Genomic DNA, 18,643 nt, shown 5'->3' on the forward strand with positions numbered 1-18,643 from the left:
GATCTCAGAAAATGGAAAAATCTCCCATGCTCATGGATTGGACAGATCAACATTTAAAAAATAGCCATCTTACCAAAAGCAATCTACAGAGTCAATGCAATCCCCATCAAAATTCCAACCCAATTCTTCATTGAGTTGGAAAGAGCAATGTGCAATTTCATATGGAATAACAAAAGATGTATAATAGCGAAATCCATCCTCAACAACAAGAAAACATCTGTGGGAATCACTATCCTTGACCTCAAGCTATATTACAAGGCAATTGTGCTAAAAACTGCATGGTACTGGTACAGAAATAGGCACATGGATCAATGGAATAGAATAGAAGATCCAGAAATGAGCCCTCACGTATATGGTCACCTGATTTTTGACAAAGGAGCTGTAAACATTCAGTGGAAAAAGGAAAAAGCCCATTCGACAAATGGTGTTGGTCCAACTGGCACTCAGCATGTAGAAGAATGAAAATAGACCCTTTCTTATCTCCTTGTACAAAAGTCAAGTGCAAGTGAATCAAAGATCTCCACATTAAACCAGGTACACTGAAACTATTAGATGAGAAAGTAGGGACAACCTTAGAACACATAGGCACAGGAGAAAATTTCCTGAACAGAACACCAATGGCTTGTGCTCTAAGGTCAAAGGTCAAGAAATGGGACTTAATGAGATTACAAAGTTTCTGTAAGGCTAATGACACTGTCAAGAAAACAAATCGGCAACCAACAGAGTGGGAAAAGGTCTTTACCAACCCCACATCAAATAGAGGCCTAATATCCAAGGTATACAAAGAACTCAAAAAACTAGACACCAGAAAATCAAACAACCCTATTAAAAAATGGGGTCAGAGCTAAACAAAAAGTTCTCAATTGAGGAATATCTAATGGCTGAGAAGCATCTAAGGAAGTACTCGACATCCTTAGCCATGAGGGAAATGCAAATCAAAACAACCCTGAGTTTCCACCTCACACCAGTCAGATTGGCCAAGATCAAAAATTCAGATGACAGCAGATGCTGGTGAGGATGTTGAGAAAAAGGAACACTTCTCCACTGTTGGTTGGGTTGTAAACTGGTACAACCACTCTGGAAATCAGTCTGGCAATTCCTCAGAAAAATGGACATAATACTACCTGAAGACCCAGTTATTCCACTTCTGAGCATTTACCCCAGAGAAGCTTCAACATACAACAAAGACACATGCACCACAATATTCATAGCAGTTCTATTTATAATAGCCAGAAGCTGGAAAGAACCCCGATGTCCTTCAGTAGATGAATGGATACAAAAACTATGGTACATTTACACAATGGAACACTACTCAGCTATCAGAAACAATGACTTTATGAAATTCTTAAGAAAATGGCTGCATCTAGAGAATATCATCCTGAGTGAGATAACCCAGTCACAAAAGAACAGACATAATATGCAGTCACTGGTCATTGGATACTAACCCCAGAAAGCTCTAAACACCCCAGAAACAACTCACAGACTATATGAAGTTCAAGAAAAGAAAAAAGAAAAAAGAAAAAAAGAAGAGAAAAAAACCATTATGCTTAACTTAATCCTTACACACCAAAAAAACTTTGACTAATTCCAGGTTACATCCTGTTTTACATTGTACTTCATGCTCATTGTAATGAGTAAGATCTTAATGCACACTATCAAACCTTAAAAAAAAAAAAAAAACAAGCACTGACAAAAATGTATTCGTATACTTTTATGCAAAAAGGCTTAAATTTTGTACATTTATCTTTGTTTTCTAAAATTAAGTGATTATAAAATTAGAAAAGAAAAGAAAAACCGAAAAAAAATTATGAAGGACTAAATGTTCAAACAATAGAACCATAGCATGTCTATAGTTAAAGTTTAAAAGATGGTTTAAAATTTTCTTAAGTCAGACATAGCAACATCTGCCTATGATCCCATAAGTGGTAAACTAGAGGCAGAAGAATCCAGTCCAAGGTCAGCTTCAGCTACATAGTGAGTCTGGGGCAGTCGCAGGAGTCTATATTGTACATGAGACCCTGTCTCAAAAAACAAACAAAAATTTACTTACTTATACATCTATGACCAGTGCACCTTAGACTCGTGTAAACAAAATTGCATCTTGAGAAAAGTCTATGTTGCAAACAATATATGGTATAATCTAATGAAGAGGAATATTAAGTTAGGAAACAGAGAAGTGTATTTCTGCTATTTCTATATGTGGCCCAAAGCATTTTAAATGAGAAAATAGTGAGTTTGTTACGACGAATGTGTCTCCATGACCTGATCTGACCATTCTTTTATATAAAAAGTCAATAAAACTGCATTATTCTTACTTTGTTCCCTCTCTTCATTTTTCACTTTCTTCCCTTCCTTTTATCCTTCCTTGCCTTCATCCTCCTTCTGGTGGAAGGTAGGGAATGGAGCATGGCTTTATTCTGTTCATGGGTAAGATGGCATCTTGGTAGTGCTAAGGCTTTGAGAGCCCCAGGCTAATGCCTCCTCAAAGTTCCTTGTGTTGAGGCAGCAAACACCAGAGAGTCCACAGACAAAGTGGTGAGGAGCCTACTCCAACTAGGCCAAGTAGCCCAAATCTCAATAGCCTCAGGCCCAGGCCACCTCTAGAGGGACTCCCTACAGATTTAAATTTCTTTCTCCTGTGCTTGAAAATGCATAGTGGGTTCTGGGTTTTTGCCTTCCTAACATTTCTATGGGAGGACAGCTTCTTGTGCTTCTGGTTAGGGTGCCTCAGGTCACTAATTGCAGCAGAAACCAGGTAGGCAGGGATGTTAGCCAGGTGCATCATCACCATAGGTGCAAGGGCAATTCATGGCAAAACAGCTGGAAGTCGATAGGGTTGCATCCAAAGTATTGTCTGATCTTCTCTCAGCCTCTGCAGCTCCTCTTTGATTTCCTCCAGTCTTGCCTTCCAAGTGACCTGTTAATGACTGATTGCCTGTTGCCCCTCAGTCTCCTCCATCTTCTCCATTTGGAGGCAAGGCAATTTAGTCTAATTGGTGATCTCCAGGCCAGTGAGAGACTCTTTCTCAAACCATGTAAAAAGTGTTCAAGACTGACACTCAAGCTTGTACACAAACACACACACACACACACACACACACACACAGACGGGGAGGCATCACCTTATAATGTGCCCTCTTCTTTATTCCCCCAACAGCTCTAATAACTTTATAGAATTAAACCTTTAATATTTACAAATTTAAGTGTAACAAATTCACGCAATCTCTTTTTATACTATACCGCTGAGAAAACGTCAAAATATAAGACATAGTCACACAGTTCTGGGTTCCCAGACACACGAAAGTTGTTTCTTCTATAACATCAAGAAAGGTGCACAGTAAACAGCGAACTGCAATGCACCACGGTGAGCAGTGTTTTACTTTGTGTTTAATACAACAGTAGCACAGTGAGTCTTGCTCAGTCATAGCTAAGGCTTTGCCCAGCACTGCAGACAGTACAATCACACTTAAGTACTTCCTGTAGTCTGAAGTGTCCAAATAAGTCCAACCTCTTTTTCTTGGGTAAATTCACTATAATCTCGATTTTTCCGTGCTTTGTGGAATCCAGTTGTTTCGGCTTGGTCTTGGTCTCTCACAAAAATTAAAAATAGAAATACCATATGACTCAGCTCTTCCACGCCTGAGCACGTACCTGAAGATACACTACCTACTGGGAGAGTAACATGTCTATGCATTGGGCTCTATTCAAAATAGCACAGAAATGGAAGCATCCCAGGTGTCCATCAGTGGATGGATGGAAATTTCAAAAAGCGGTACATACACAGTGGAATTTTACTCAACTGCAAAGAAAAATGAAAAAACTCAGGAAAATGGGTGGATCAGGAAATTGTATTAAGTGAGGCAACCCACACACAGAAGGCAAACAAAGCACATGTTCTCTATCATGTGCATATGCTAGATTGTAAAATTCACATGCGCACACACAGACACTCCCTCACACACACACACAGATAGGGATTAAACGCAGTTATGGGGGTTGAGGGAGAAATGCCCCCTCCTCCATAAGCTCATGTATTTAAGTGCTTGGCCCTCAGCTGGTGTTACTGCTTGGGAGATGCAGTTTTGCCAGAAAGAAGTATGTCGTTGGAGGCAGGCGTTAAAGTTAATAGCCTCACCCCATTCACTTCCGGTTCCCTGTCCCTCTGCTTCCTGGGTCTGGATGACAATACACTCAGGCAGCTCCCTGATCATGCTGCCGCGCCACGCCTTTCCCGCCGTGATGGATTCTATCATTCTAGAAATATAAGATAAACTCCTTCCTTCTTAAGCTGATTCTGATCTTATCACATCGGCGTAAAAGAAGCAACACAGTGGGAGAAGCCTAACATGCTAACAAGGACGCTGACTTGGTTACTTTTTTCTTGCTATGATGAAATACCTTGACAAAACCAATTTAAAGAAACAACCCACTTTGGTCTGAATTTTGAGATGCATAATGTCCATCACGCTGGGGAAATAAAGCAGGAGCTTGAAGCGACTAGTCATAGTATTTCCACAATCAAGCAGAACGCAGCCGAGGAAGAGTAACGACTATGGTCAAAATATAATGCAAAAATTTGTAAAAACCTTTAAAGATGCAGAGAACAGTGATTATGTTTTATTCATGTTCTCTTTTTTATGAAGTCTAGGATCCCAGCTTAGGGAATGCTACCGCCTCCAATGGGCAGGTCTTTCCATTTCAGTTAACCTATAGAAGAAAGTTTCTGCAGGCATGTCTGGAGGCATATCTTCTAAGTGATTCCATATTTCTTCAAGTTCACAAATCCACACGATGATACTCAAACTATCACTTTCTTTTTATCATTAGTATTTTAATTTTTATTATTTGTTTGCTTGCTTTTGAGACAGACCTCCAGGCTGGTCTTGAACTTATAAAGAGATCCATCTGCTTCTGCCTCCTGATTACTGGAATATTTTAATTTTCAAATGGTGTGTGTGTGTGTGTGTGTGTGTGTGTGTGTGTGTGTGTGTTCATGTGTATTCCCCCCTTCTGCCATGTGTGTTTCAGGCATTGAACTCAGGGTGTCAGTCTTGGCAGTAAGCACCTTGATTTGATGAATTATCTTACCATCTCAAACACATCACTCTAAATCATAACCTTCCAGCTCTTTCTGCCAAAGTCTTAAGTTTATTTCATAATGTAAAATATAATATGACTTCAAAAGTCTTCACAGTTTTTTTTTTTAACAATTTCAGCACTATGAATGTCCAAACGTGCAATCCCATCCAAAACTCAAAATAATTTTTGTAAGCTCCTGGAAAGAACAAGTTATAGACTGCTGACCGCAGACTAGCTGTTCCCATTCCAAAATTAAACAGTTGAGGCACAGCAAGGAATAACTGGAGTAGAGAAGGGGAAAACTCCATCCGGAGAAACACTCAGTCCTGCAGCACTGCAGTCAGCACCTGGAATTCCTGATAGAACCGGCTGTGCTCCAAATGGTCTAGGCAGCACTGCTTTGTAGCTCTGCGGTCTACACACACAGAATGTCTTTATCAGGCCAGTTTCACTTCATACCCACTGCTTCCCTCAGTGAATGCTCCCTGCTCATGGCATCTGCAGTGTCCTTGGATCTACATTGCAACTCAGGCGTCACCTTCACAGCTGTGCACAATGGTCTCAGTCCCTGCCACACATTGCCAGCCTCCGTTACTTTCTGAAAGTGTTGTGTCCTCCACCACCACAAAGGTGGTTTCACAGCTCCAGCCATGGTTTCTTTGTATCCCTTGGACCACAGCTGTGTGAACTTTTATGTGTCAATCATTTGGATACACTTCCCTAGGCAGTCCTCTCCAAGAAGCAGTGAAGCCTTGGAGTGGTGATAAAATTTGATCATCACAAGACAGAGTCTCCAACTCAAGAGGCTTTGCCTTAGGATGCCTTCTGTATTTCTCAGTGGAAAGCAAGAGTTTTCGCTTCAGTCTGATTGAACAGTTACAGTTGCTTTCTCTGCTGCCACAGGCTTCTTCCTGTATGGAGTCCCTACTGCCAACATAGACTGTGTCCCCTCAATCTGTAAACCAAAAAGATCCCTCTTTCCTTAACTTGTTCCTCAATAATTTTCACTACAGTGATAAGAAAAGTAACTATACACTTCTAAATCACAAACAAGGTCTTTTCTTGGTAGTTACTCTTTCAAGACTGTAAGTGAGGGTACAGTAAAGAACCCACAGAAATGACCACTCCATATTTAGGAGGAAGGTGTTTACTGTAGGTGAGAGAGAGAGAGAGAGAGAGAGAGAGAGAGAGAGAGAGAGAGAGAGAGAGAGAGAGAGAACAGCCAGAGGTATCTAGAAGAGCCCAGAGCAGAGAGAAAAAGAAGCAGACTGGCCACAGCTATGTCAAATCCATACATTTCATTATTTATTTATTTGAGGCAAGGTCTCACTGTGGCTGGCTTAGAACTCTCTATGTAGACTAGGTTGGTCTTGAACTCACAGATATTGACCTGTTTTTGTCTCCTGCATGGATTAAAAGGTGTGTGCTACCATGCCTAGCTAATTCATAAGTATTTTAAGAGTATCACTTGTACTATCAAATTTCCATTAGCAAATAAATAGAATGTCAGCCACTGCACAGCTTAAGTAGGCTTTTGTAGGAAACCCACTGTCTGTGAGACAGCCTCCATGTAATGGTTTCTATGGAACAATGAGTTTTGGGTGGAATTTAGAACCCAGCAGAATCCTTTGCTTCCGAGTACAGAGGGAATACCCCACTTCCTCTGCCACTTCTGGCACCGCAAAACACGTCCTCAGCCACCCCATGGAGCAAGGAATGAACTTGCAGTCACAGTTTTTCTTCCCTACAGAAAAGAATATTGGGAAAAAAGGCAAAGACCACTTCTGGAAAAATAAGTACCCATTCTCAGGGGAACTTTATAGCCTGGTTTTTGGTGGCAAAAAGGTACAAAGGTATTATTAAGTCTGGGGTTCTTGGACTGGGACATATGCTTTATTTAGAAGGAGTTGATATTTCCTCTAAATCAATCAACAAAACCTGTACCACAGCCAGACATTTCCTGTAAATTGTTCTAATTGACTCCCATTTCTCTATGTATTACAAGCATATAAAGTCAAACATGATTTCTAGTTCAGTAAAATCATGAATAAAGGTCACTATTTGGGAGGAATAATATGCCAGAATATCTTAAGGAACAAGACTGGTTGTTCTTCTTTAACCCAGATATTCCTTATAGATAAATTCCATAAAGATGACTCTCTGGGCATAGAGGAACTTACAGGGTAACACTGTGATGTACAATGCACTCTGATGTACTGCAGAATTTCTAACTATTTAAAGGTAATTGTGGAGACAGTGAAGCCTATTGTTGCTTATAGTCAAAGATGGCTATATATACTCCTCCCCTTTCCTCTTAAAATTATTTTGATTATTTTTAAATTATGTATCCATGTATGAAGGGGTGGTGCACATGAGTACAGGTACCTTCAGGGGCTGGTGGTGTCAGACACCGTGGAGCTGGAGTTATAGTTGGTGAGAGCCTGCCAGTGTGATATTAGGAACCTAACTCAGATCTTCCACAAGAGCAGCACGTGTTCCTTCCTACAGCACCTTCTTCCAGCACCTTTCTCCTTGTTGTTTAAAGCTTTCTTTTCCTATAATTTTATTCTTCCCTTAGTACTAACCATATCTCTGGATTCTTTCTTCCATCACTGAATAAGGAATGGAAGTGGATATTTCAGGTTCAGCTTAGCCCAGGGTTGATTATAACATCTCTACTCTAAAGTGCCTTCCAGCTTCTACTTGGGTATTCCCATGAACTCAAACTACACTTCTTTTTCTTCTTATTGCTGAGGATTCAGCCCAAGAGCTTTAGCACTAAAGGTTTATCATCTGTACTTGCATCAAATGTCCAGCTCAAAACTTTACATCCTCCTTTACATTCAAACTCGCCTCTCCTCAAAATAACCAAACTTCTGACTTCTTTCTCTTAATGCTATCAGTAGTTTTGGTCCTCTTCACATAACTTTTATTTTGTTTATTGTATAAGTATGAAAGGTTTGTCTGCATGTGTGTACCACAGACATATCTGATGTTCCTGGAGCCCATAAGAGGGTGTCAGTTTCCCTGGGTCTCGACTGGGTTGTGAATCATCATGTAAGCTCTGGGACTTGACCTTCCATCCTCTAGAAGAGGGGCAAGTGTCTTGATTGCTGAGTCAGCTCTCCAGCTCCTTGGCATTTGAGGTTGCAGGTCACACTGCATCCGAAGCCAGGAAGCAGAGGAAGATGGCACTGGTGGCCAGCTAGTTCTCTTTCTTTATCTAGCCCAGTACCAGAGACTAGGGAATGGTGCCTTCCTCTTTTAGGATGCCTCTGCCCACTTCAGTTAACCTAATCAAGCAAGCCCTATCAGACATGGCCAGAGGCTAGGCAAATCTTGTCTATCCCTCATAGGTTTATCCAGAGTCTTACTGCCCAGATGATTCTAGACCTTGTCTAGTTGGTAATCAACATTAACCATCTCAACAAGATACTTAAAATGTTTGCTTTTATCAGGAATATTTGATTTCCCTTTGTACTTAACATTATACCAAAACTTCATGGAAAGAGGAAAGAATACTTAACATAGTCATTTGGTTTTAGCCATGGAGATGTTTAAATGTGTATTTTGGGTGTATCTCTCAGTGGGTTCAAAGTCATTACTTTTGGTGTCAGAGATTCTTCTAATTACATGCCTATATTTTATGCAGTATGCCCAAAGCTAACAGAATATAAATTGTGAATACAGGAACACTAACAAGGACAGTAGGCACCAGTAAGAAGGCGACCTTTAGGTCCTGGCAGAGTTGGAACTGATCCTCCATCCCTGTCACCTGTCACTGTTGATAGGACACAGAAAAACAGCATATAAAGATAAAAAGATTCCCATAACAAGAATGTTAACAGGCTGTCTTTACAATGTCATTTTATTAAATTGTCACTAGGGAACATACTGTCCTCTTTTCAGGTTAATAGTCTTGTAAATAAAAGGATTTTAAAATGGGTCTGGGAAGGTGGCTTGGTAGAGAAATCACTTTCAACACAAGCCTACAGACTTGAGGACAAATCTTACCTGTATAATCTACAGTGAAGTGTGGGGTAGAGAGTGAGGGATACTGGGAAGTGGGTGTGCTAGCCATCCTAGACTAGCAAGGACAACAGGCAGAAACCCCGTGTCAAACACACATCTACATGTACACCATAGCACATGTGCACAAACACACACAGAGAGACAAAGAGACAGACAGACAGACAGAGAGATAGAGAGAGAGAGGGGGGGGGGAACAATACATTATATATACCATATAAAATAAAAAATATGACAACCTACTGTGGGTCGATGTCTATATGCAGGTGAGGGCAGGCATAAGATAAGGTAAGGCCTGTGATTGGGCAGTAGAAAAGGAAGATGGGTTGAGAATTTTAGAGATGGGACGGAGAGATGGAGAGACAGAGGAAGGAAGGAAGATGGAGGAAGAGAAGGACAACCCAGATCTGTGTGGCTTAAAATAGCCACAGGTAGCTACAAATACCTTTTAAGGAATGATTATTACAGGACAATTTGTCTTGTCTATGTGGGCAGTTCATATCAATATCAGTTGGCTCTGAGATCATTGTGTGAACGTTTTGTGGGGTGAGAATTTACTGATAGAAAGCTGACTGATAAATTACAAGCCTCTAGAGTTTTGAATTTACCAGGTTACAGGGATTTGTGGCTGCTAACCACAGAGGGCAGATGGCTGGGAATGTGAGCAGAATCCACCCAAGAGAACTGTTATATGGGTGGTCATTGTATAGGGCTAGCCATAGAAGCAGCAGGATCACTGGGGCCAGAGAGTAGCCGGTGCTAATATGGGATGGTGCATTATTTATTATTCATGTAACAACCCACTACTGTTCTTTGTTTTTTTTTTTTTTTTTTTTTTTTTTTTTTTTTTTTTTTTTTTTTTAAGAGAGAATTTATAAAGAACCTCAAGGGCAATTTTAATGGAGCTTGAGAGAAAGAAACAACAGGGTAGACAAGCTGGAGGTGGAATTATGGGTGGTTGTGAGAAGCTTGTGGGTGCTGAGAACTGAACCTAGGTCCTCTGAAGGAGCAACATGTGTTTCTAACTGCTGCCCATTTTCGCCCTTAACTCCCATCCTCTTAGTGATCCTAGAAGCTCTGGGGAGCCCCACACTGGACACTATATGTTACCAAGGAAATTAGTGGTCCTTTTGGGGGTTGTTACTCTTGTCAATAAAATGTAATAGGAAACATGAAGATGATTTTATTATGAGTTTGGGAGAAAGTAACAGGACAAACAGGCTATACACCTCATCAGTTGCAGGGAAGAGTGTCTTAGTCAGTGTTCTATTACTGTGAAGAGATACCAAAACCACCATGACTCATGAAAGAAAGCATTTAATTGGGGCTTACAGTTTTAGAGGTTTACTCCATTATCAACAGGGCAGGAAGTATGGTGGTACACAGGCAGACTTGGTACAAGAGAGGTAGCTGAGAAACCGAAAGCCCACCCCAATGACACACTTCCCCCTACAGGGCCACACCTACTCCAACAAATAGTGCCACTCCCTAAGCATTCAAGTCTATGAGCCTACGGGGGACATTCTTGTTCAAATCACCACATATTCTGGCCACGAGTAGCCATATCATAATGCAAATACATTCAGCCCAACCTCAAAAGTCCCCATAGCCTATGACTATCTCAACACCACTTAAAGGTCCAAAGCCCAAAGTCTTTTCTGAGCAACCCATCCCCTGGGGAAATCAAAATAAAAAGTATCACATACAGATCACATACTTCCCACATGGGGGTTGGAGTGGGGTGGGGTGGGAGCATAATGAGGAAATACCGGACCAAAGCAAGGCTAGAAATCAGCAGGACAAACTCCAAACATCTCCAAGTTGGCGGTCAAAGAGCTCTTCTGATCTCCAACTCCTTTCAGCTTTGTTGACAACAACACACTTCCCTTTTTCAGACTGTTTCCACAACCTGTTGGCAGGTTTTCTTGACAGGTATCCCATGACTCTGGCATCTCCAGAATCCTGGGGTCTTTAGTGAAATTCAGGCTTCACTTTTATAGCTTTCAATTACCTTACTATCAAACTTCTGTTTCCTTTACATAATTTTAAATTTATTATGATATTGTTGTTGTTGTTGTAAAAAGAATAGGACCTGAGCACAGGACTTAGCTCCATTCCATTTTCTGCACTCACATAAGATAAATAAATCTTAAAAAAAATGTGACCAAACCACATGACATAGTCAATACTAGGTTGGCTCTAAATCTCTTCTGTGAAAGCCTTTTAGGCCACTAATGTTCTTCTCCTTTGAACCCCCTTGAGGTAGGACATCATAATATACATTGTGTTCAGAACCATAATCTTTGATGCTTCTATTGTAAGACTCCCGACCCTTGGTCAGTGGTACTTACTTCGAGATGCCGGAGTGAGACACAGATATGAAGACTGACACAAAAGCAAGAGGTTTATTTTCTGGCACATCAGGATTGACCCTCAATTAGTTCAAGACTAGTGACTAGAAGGTGATCCCAAATGGCTATTACAAGCAGTTTTTATACCTCTTAGGGGTACAGGTAACATCAGCAAGGTTACAATTCGGACTTATTAGCTAAGCACATTGACCATTAAATCTATTGGCTATCAAGCATGGGCAGATCATGACTCACATTTGAACTCTTATCTGGGACTTTGCAGAGGGTAAGATGACTATCAGTCTATTAATCAATATATTCTGCAGTTCTTCAAGAATGTTCCTGCTCCTTTCTGAGAACTGTGGGGGAGAATGGGACTTGGCCCAGCCTTGACCCAAAATGGGTAGGTGTAAGAATGGCAGATGACTCTAAAGTCTTTCACTATGACCCATTAAGCCCTGCTTAAAGCATTCAGTTGCTTTACTAGTACAAACTCTTAAAGTGCACATCTTGCCACCAAGCATCATCATCAGGCTTAGCACAGCAATACCCAACCCCTGGTACTAACTTCTCTCTCTTAGTGATTTATTGTAGTGAGGAGACACCATGACCATGGGAACTCTTATAAAGGAAAGCATTTAATCAGGTTTGCTTACAGTTTCAGAGGTTTAGTCTGTTATCAGCATGATAAGAAGCATAGCAGCTCACAAGCAGAAGTGGTACCAGAGAAGAAGCTGAGAGTTCTACGCAGGCAGCAGAGAGAGCTGGCTTGGGCTTCTGAAACCTCCAAGTCCACACTTCCTCCAACAAGGCCATACCTACTTCAACAAGTAGTCCCACACCCTGAGCATTCTAATCTATGAGCCTATAGGGGCCATCCTTATTCAAACCACTCCCGGAAGAGGAAGTTACAGGGGAGGAAAAGAGCCCTGCCTTTTTTAGAAATGGAAGTCAGCAAGCAGCCCCAAAGCTAAAGGAGGGTATCTTCACAGAAAGAAAAGTCCAAGTGCAAGACAAACCATGTGTAGGCTAGTTTCTGAAAGAGAAATAGAAAAGAAGAACAAGGAAGTTATGCTTTTCTGAATTAGTTCTTAGAAAATGGCCAGACTTAGAGCTGTAAGGTAGCAGTTTCACAAGGGACTCTTTGAGGGTAGGGTTTCTGGCAGGGAGAAGTACATGATCTCATTAATGAAGTAACTATTATTTCTAGCTCTTCAGCATGGTGTTAAGTGAACAGTCTTTCTTGAGGGATAGCCTCTTGGCCAGGTTTAATGGAACCAGATGAATTAACTCTTAAGCAAGGAAATTACAGTATGAAATGCTCTAATCTTTAGAGTGGATCAGAATGTCTTGTCTCTAGTCACGGCCTGTGGTAGTCTGTTCTTTTGGTCAGGCCTCAAGGAGTGACAAATCTGATGTTTATCTTTCTAGTGTTACCAGAGAAATAGCCAGGGGATCCAAAGCTTCAACTTCCTTCAAAGTTACTGAAACTGCCCCCACACAGGGCATAACCCAAAAATCATTTAGGAACCAGATCAGGGATATGGAGCCACCAATATTTCTGATATCTATGGTCTCCAGGTAGGACAGAGCCAAGGGCATTTCTGAATTCTGACTTGGAAGAAAATTGTTCATTTTGGGGTCCTCTTTCTCTAAACAATACCCCATTTCTATTTCCTGTTCTTATGATTAACACATCTTTAGTGTATCATGTTCCTTTAAGTTTCTGAAGCAGACAGCTTCCCAAGGAGTATTTTCATGTCCAAGTAACTGGCTAACCTATTTTAATTAACTCTTACGGAAGGGGATAGTAGCTTGGTTTTGTTCAGTAGAAGGAAACCTCTTCAAGAGAGTAATCCCATGACTGTTCAGTCATGTTTCCACCCAAGGTCAGAGGTCAATTCAGTTCCTGTTCTTTTTGCAACAGCGTCATCATCATCAACATCAATTTAAAAATCCGGTAACAGAGTGAACTAAATGATAAAACAACACAGATATAAATAAATAAAATACCTAGGCCTTACCAGGAAGAAATAACCTTCCTTTAATGAACATTAGCAAACCCCTGCTATCTCCATTTCCCTTTGCATGCAGTATTTTAAATATTAAGTGGGGGTAATTATGATACATCTATGTTCTTGAAATTAGTGTTACCAGAGCCATTGCAGGTAAGGCCCAAGCTGATTATGACAGGAATCTTCCTTAACTACCCTCAAACCTACTAATGTCTGGGGCTATGTGTCATGGACCTGCTATGCCAGAAACAGACATATTTGTGTCTTTCCAGAAGGTCTTCATTTATTGAAAAAAGAAAAGGCTTTGAGGTTTCGATGGCAGCTATGTGCCAAATATTTCTGTTCTCCTTGTTAACCCAGGCTGAAGCAAACTTAAGCGCATCTTCTAATCTTATCTTTTACTCTCAGATCATACAAAAAATTCTGTATATACATCCATTCTTTGTGTAAGGGCACCTTGGCTATCCTGGACTTGCTTTGCAGACCAGGCTGGCCTCGAACTCACAGAGATATGCCTGCATGTCCCTCCCAAGTGCTGGGGTTAAAAACATGCATCACCGCTGCCTGGGCATCAAAAAATGTAGTTTGTTTTGATGCCAAATAAACACCTAGGCTTTAGGAAAGATGCTGGGTCAGCCTTCGGGAGTGTCACTGGTTTAAATGGGAAGCTACAGAGTTGAGTTCAGCTGTAGAGACCAATGGGCCAAATCTAGGCCCAGATAAAAGGATGGATGGAGGGTAGAGATGGAAGAATAGAAAGATGGATACTTCACCAGACCTCGTCAACAGTGATGACTTAATTGAGTTGAAGCCTCGGGGACAGTTAGGCGTCCTTTGCCTATCAGGATGGTCAGATGACAGATTGGGAGGGTTGCTGCAGTCACAGTGCTAGATGACTATCTCTTTATGGGGTCCAGGTGAGGAAGCTGCACCTTTTTCTCGGTATGATGTGCCCACCACGTTCTTGGGCCTGGTTTCCCAAACACAATTTTAACAACCCCAATGTGCTGTTACAGTTTACCCCGATAAATTCATAGGGTGCCACCCTTTCTACTCCAAACCATAAGGTGTTTACCAGTCAGTGCTGCGAGTAGAGCTGGACACATGGACACTATTCGTGTCCCCTCTGGTGCAGGCATTCCCCATCCTCAAAATGCAGTCAATAGTTCATCTCTCAAAAGCTAAAATAATCCTACTTTTACAAAAGATGAAGCAGGTAGAGCAGTATATGTCCTGACCATAACTTTCTAACCATTCAACAACTGACTAAAATAAATAACGAACATAAATGTTTTCTTTATCATATCTTTTCCTCTTAAATATAACTTCTCTGCGTGGACTGCATTACCTACTGTAGTCTTATTTCTATGGTAAGGTAACTGCCACCATTACGGACATACCCTAACTCTACACGGACAAGCTGGCAGTCCGTCTCCTAGTATTTCTCTTAAAGGCTTCTGCACCAGCTGAAAGGCAACCTGAAGGTAGTGTCTGGTGGCTTGGGAAGCAACCCTCCACTCCTGTCAGTCTCTCCCAGGGCCTAAGCTGCAGCTAGCTTTGCTTCTGTTTTTCCAACTGCGCGCTTGACTCCACAGAATGGACTTGCCCGTGTCTCGCCATAGAGACACGGTGTCCCCAAGAGCGATGCAATTCTGTGGCAGGTCCTGTCATTCGCCCCATTTCCTCCTCCCAGGAGTCCTCCTCCTGCCGGCCTTCCTTCGGTCACATGACAGGAAGCGCGGCTCCCCCCGACGTCAAGACGTCTGCCCCCCTTCTCCCGTGTCCCCCCGGCGCACCGTACGCAAAGAGCGCTGGCCGAGCGCAAGCGGTGCTGTTCGAGCAATCCGGTTGGAGAGCGAGCGCACCGCCGGGCGCGGGTTCCCGGATGTCGGCTTCCCGCAAGCTCCGCCCCGCCCCGCCCCGCGCTCGCTCCGCCTTCTGCGCGCCCTGTTCGGTGCCTTGAGGTTGCGGTCAGCGCGAGCCGCTGCTGCGATTCGGGGCCGCCCGTGAGCGTGAGGCTGCAACCCTCTCCTCCCGCCGACGCATTTCCAACCGAGACTCCGCCCGCCTCACACCGGGTCCAGGCCCTGTTGCACCCCGCCCGGCTCCGGACAGCCAAGCCGCCGTCGTCGCGTCCCGAGGAACCTACTGCCGCCGCCAGCGCCGCCCGCCGAGCAAGATGGTGAGACCTCGGCTCCCGAGTCGGGCTAGGGAGGGCCCGGGGCGTCCTCCTGGGTAGAAAATTCCAGAGGCCTGGCGGGTGCAGGTGCCGGTGCCGGGTTTCAGGACCTCGGCCACTTGCGCGCCCCCCGGCTCTGCGCGCTCCCGGGCCTCTGCAAGCTGCTAGGGCCTTGCAAGACCCCAGCCCCTGCGCGCCTCCTCCAGGCCTCCGCGCACCCCCGGTCCCCTGCAAACGCCGGAGGTCCCTGCGTCCCCTGCAAGCCGCTGGGCCTTGGCTCGGCCCGAGACTCGCCGCCCCCGCCCTCCGTGCGACCCTGGGCCTCCGGGCGCCCACAGCGCCGCCGCCCCCGAGCTCCTAAGCCCGTGGGCCTCCGCGCAATCCCGGCCCCGCCGCCTGGCTCGCTTGCTCGGCCTTTTCTGAACCCCTGTCCGGAGGGGCTGCGCCCTCGCTATCCTCCTCCACGTGGAACCCACTTTTCCGCCCCCAGATGGGTTTCCAGGTTGGGTTTTCTGAAATCCGGTGGAAATGATAGTGTGCGGCAAATGGCGCTTTATGTAAGACCCACTTCTCCAGAGTTGTGCTTCCTCCCACTCACTCCGCGTTTTCCAGCAGCGAGCCTTGGCAGGGATCCTTCCACTTTCTTGCCCTCGCTTGTTCTCGTATTTATCTCGCTGCTGTTTGCAACCTTAAGGGTTTTTTTTTTTTTCTTCTTTTTTTTTTCTTTTTTTTCTCGTGGCCGCTTTTCTCTGCGTTGGCGAACATGAAAGGGCCAGTGTGTGTATTCGTTAAGTCACCGGGCGGCTTGGTCCTGGAGAAATGCTTATATTGGTTTGTTAATGTTTTCTTAGTATTTTTATTTCTGTTTTTCCGGTGCTCGTGGTAATTGTTTTTGAACGATGGCGATTTAAAATTTCCCTTCCTTACTTTCCCATTAATCCGTAGGTGGAATTCACCATGTAGTGTTGCTGGCTGACGCTAGGGGTGTGCCTCCTGCCTGTCACCATAGCCAAGAAATCTATGACGCCTTTAGCTTGTTGCCTTACTGGTTCTGTAGCTCCACTTGGCCTCTGTTTTGTCTTTGCAGTCAAGAATTGTGTTCACAGAAAAACGTACCGCACTACACGATTTCTCAGTTACTCAAACACGATACTGGATTGTAACACTTGTTGTAAAAATCTTTTCCGTACATATCAAAGAATTTCAGGCGGTTTAGGGAACTTACACCCTTTAATTGTACATTACCCCCTGGCATGTATGATTTTAGATGCTTCAAATGCAGATTGTTTACTACAATTGAAAACTAAATAGGTGGTAGTGGTCAGAGAAAGTGAGGTTAAAAATATTCAAGTAAGTCAGCTTTTATTTAAAATATTGGGCTTACTGGCTTCGTTAAGACCCATTAAAAGAGCAGCTTAAATAAATGGTTCATGATTTTGGAATGCAGAAGAATTTTTCTTTTTTTTTTTTTAATTTGGGAAGTTATTCAGATCGTTTGGCTCCTTGAAGGTTATAAAACGTTAACCTTTTCCAGACCATTAAAGAGCATTTAGAAAGATCATATCTGTTCATAATACAGTTGTAATACTTTGAAGTTAAGGGTTGCTCTGTAGCCCAGGCTACCCTGGAGTTCATTGGCTGGCCTGCTTTAGTTTCATCTCTCAGATGTTGACTGACACCTTCTATCAGAGTAATTGGTGAACAGGCCTAGTTGTTCAAAATAGGCCTTGCTTCCATACTTCAAATGTGCCCGGGGAAGTTACCAGATTTATATTTTGTACAATCTACAAATCTGCCAAATTGGGATATTTTGTAGCAACACAGTAACTGAAGCTAAGAAATACAACATGATTTGGGGGCTGACAAGAGGCTCACCCTGTGGCTCTGGGGGCTGAATGGAACTTTGTACGTGTTTATTTGGAGATTGGTGTCTATTGTAGTGATTTCTTTTAAAAAGCATTTTAAGTGTTAACTGTGTATATATGGGGAAGGAGTGTAAGTCCAAGAGTACCCATGCTTTAGGAGACCAGAAGAGGGCCACACCCTCTGGATTCTGAGTTACATGGACTTGTGAACTTCACATGGGTAGCAGGAACCAAACCTAGTTTCCATGTGTGGTGTGTGCTCTTAACCACTGAGCCTACTCTCCAAAGTTTTAGCATCTGTATTGCATGTTCTTTACCACAGCTGTTCCCTCAGACCCTTGACTTGGTTGTTGTTTATTGAGACATGGTTTCTCGGTGTAGCCTTGGCTGTCTTTGGCCAGATTGGCCTTGAACTTACTGGGACGAAAGGCATGCACTACCACCAGTGGGCAGCCCACTGACTCTTAAATTCCTTATCTTTTTATGACTGTGTTTCCTAGTCTTTCACAATATTTTCACATTATCTAACAGGTCATTAATTTCTTGGTTTTGTTTTGTTTTTGTGTATGTGTGTTTGGTTTGTTTTTTCCTCCCTCCGGCTTCCTTTAAAATTTTCCCAGTTCACATTTGCTTTGTTCTCCATCTTCTCAATTCTGCCCTGACATAGGGACAGTCTTGTGATCCCCACCATATTGGTCTGGACGTATCAGGACCATGTGCATAACTTGCTTTGGCCATATGGAACACCGATTAACTGAAAATATGTTGGGCTTCCAAGTGATCTGGGTAATTTTCCAAGCTAAGCCTGCACTTTTGGAAAAACCCATTACCTTCAGAAAAGCTAATTCCTAGTGGGTACCACAGAATTGTTGGATGTTTGTAATAGATTTTGTAGTTTTAATTTATTGTCCTATTGTTTTAAATGGGAAAGTAAATGGGATTAAATTTTTTATGGAGTCTTGTGTGGGCACCACACACTTGGATACACGTAAATGTGTCTGCATGGATGTTGTAGAGGTCAGAGGTGGCTTTTTTTTTTTTTTAGTGAGACAGGCTCCCTCACTGAACCAGGAACTTTCTGATTGATCTCCAACCAGTGAACTCCAGGGATCCCTCCTGCCTCTG

At 42.9% G+C, this 18,643-nt stretch overlaps 1 protein-coding gene across 1 annotated transcript in view; it reads left to right on the forward strand.

Annotated features, from left to right (window-relative positions):
• The first annotated feature begins 15,411 nt into the window (after positions 1-15,411).
• Positions 15,412-18,643, forward strand: part of PPP3R1 (protein phosphatase 3 regulatory subunit B, alpha) — a 39,009-nt gene continuing 35,777 nt past the window's right edge. The window contains exon 1 of the mRNA XM_080924854.1: positions 15,412-15,656. Coding sequence (XP_080780980.1) covers positions 15,654-15,656 — 3 coding nt within the window. The 5' untranslated portion in view covers positions 15,412-15,653. The remainder of the gene's footprint in view (positions 15,657-18,643) is intronic.

This window comes from Micromys minutus (assembly GCF_963924665.1).
Source record: "Micromys minutus genome assembly, chromosome: 1".
Classification (NCBI taxonomy): Eukaryota; Metazoa; Chordata; class Mammalia; order Rodentia; family Muridae; genus Micromys; species Micromys minutus.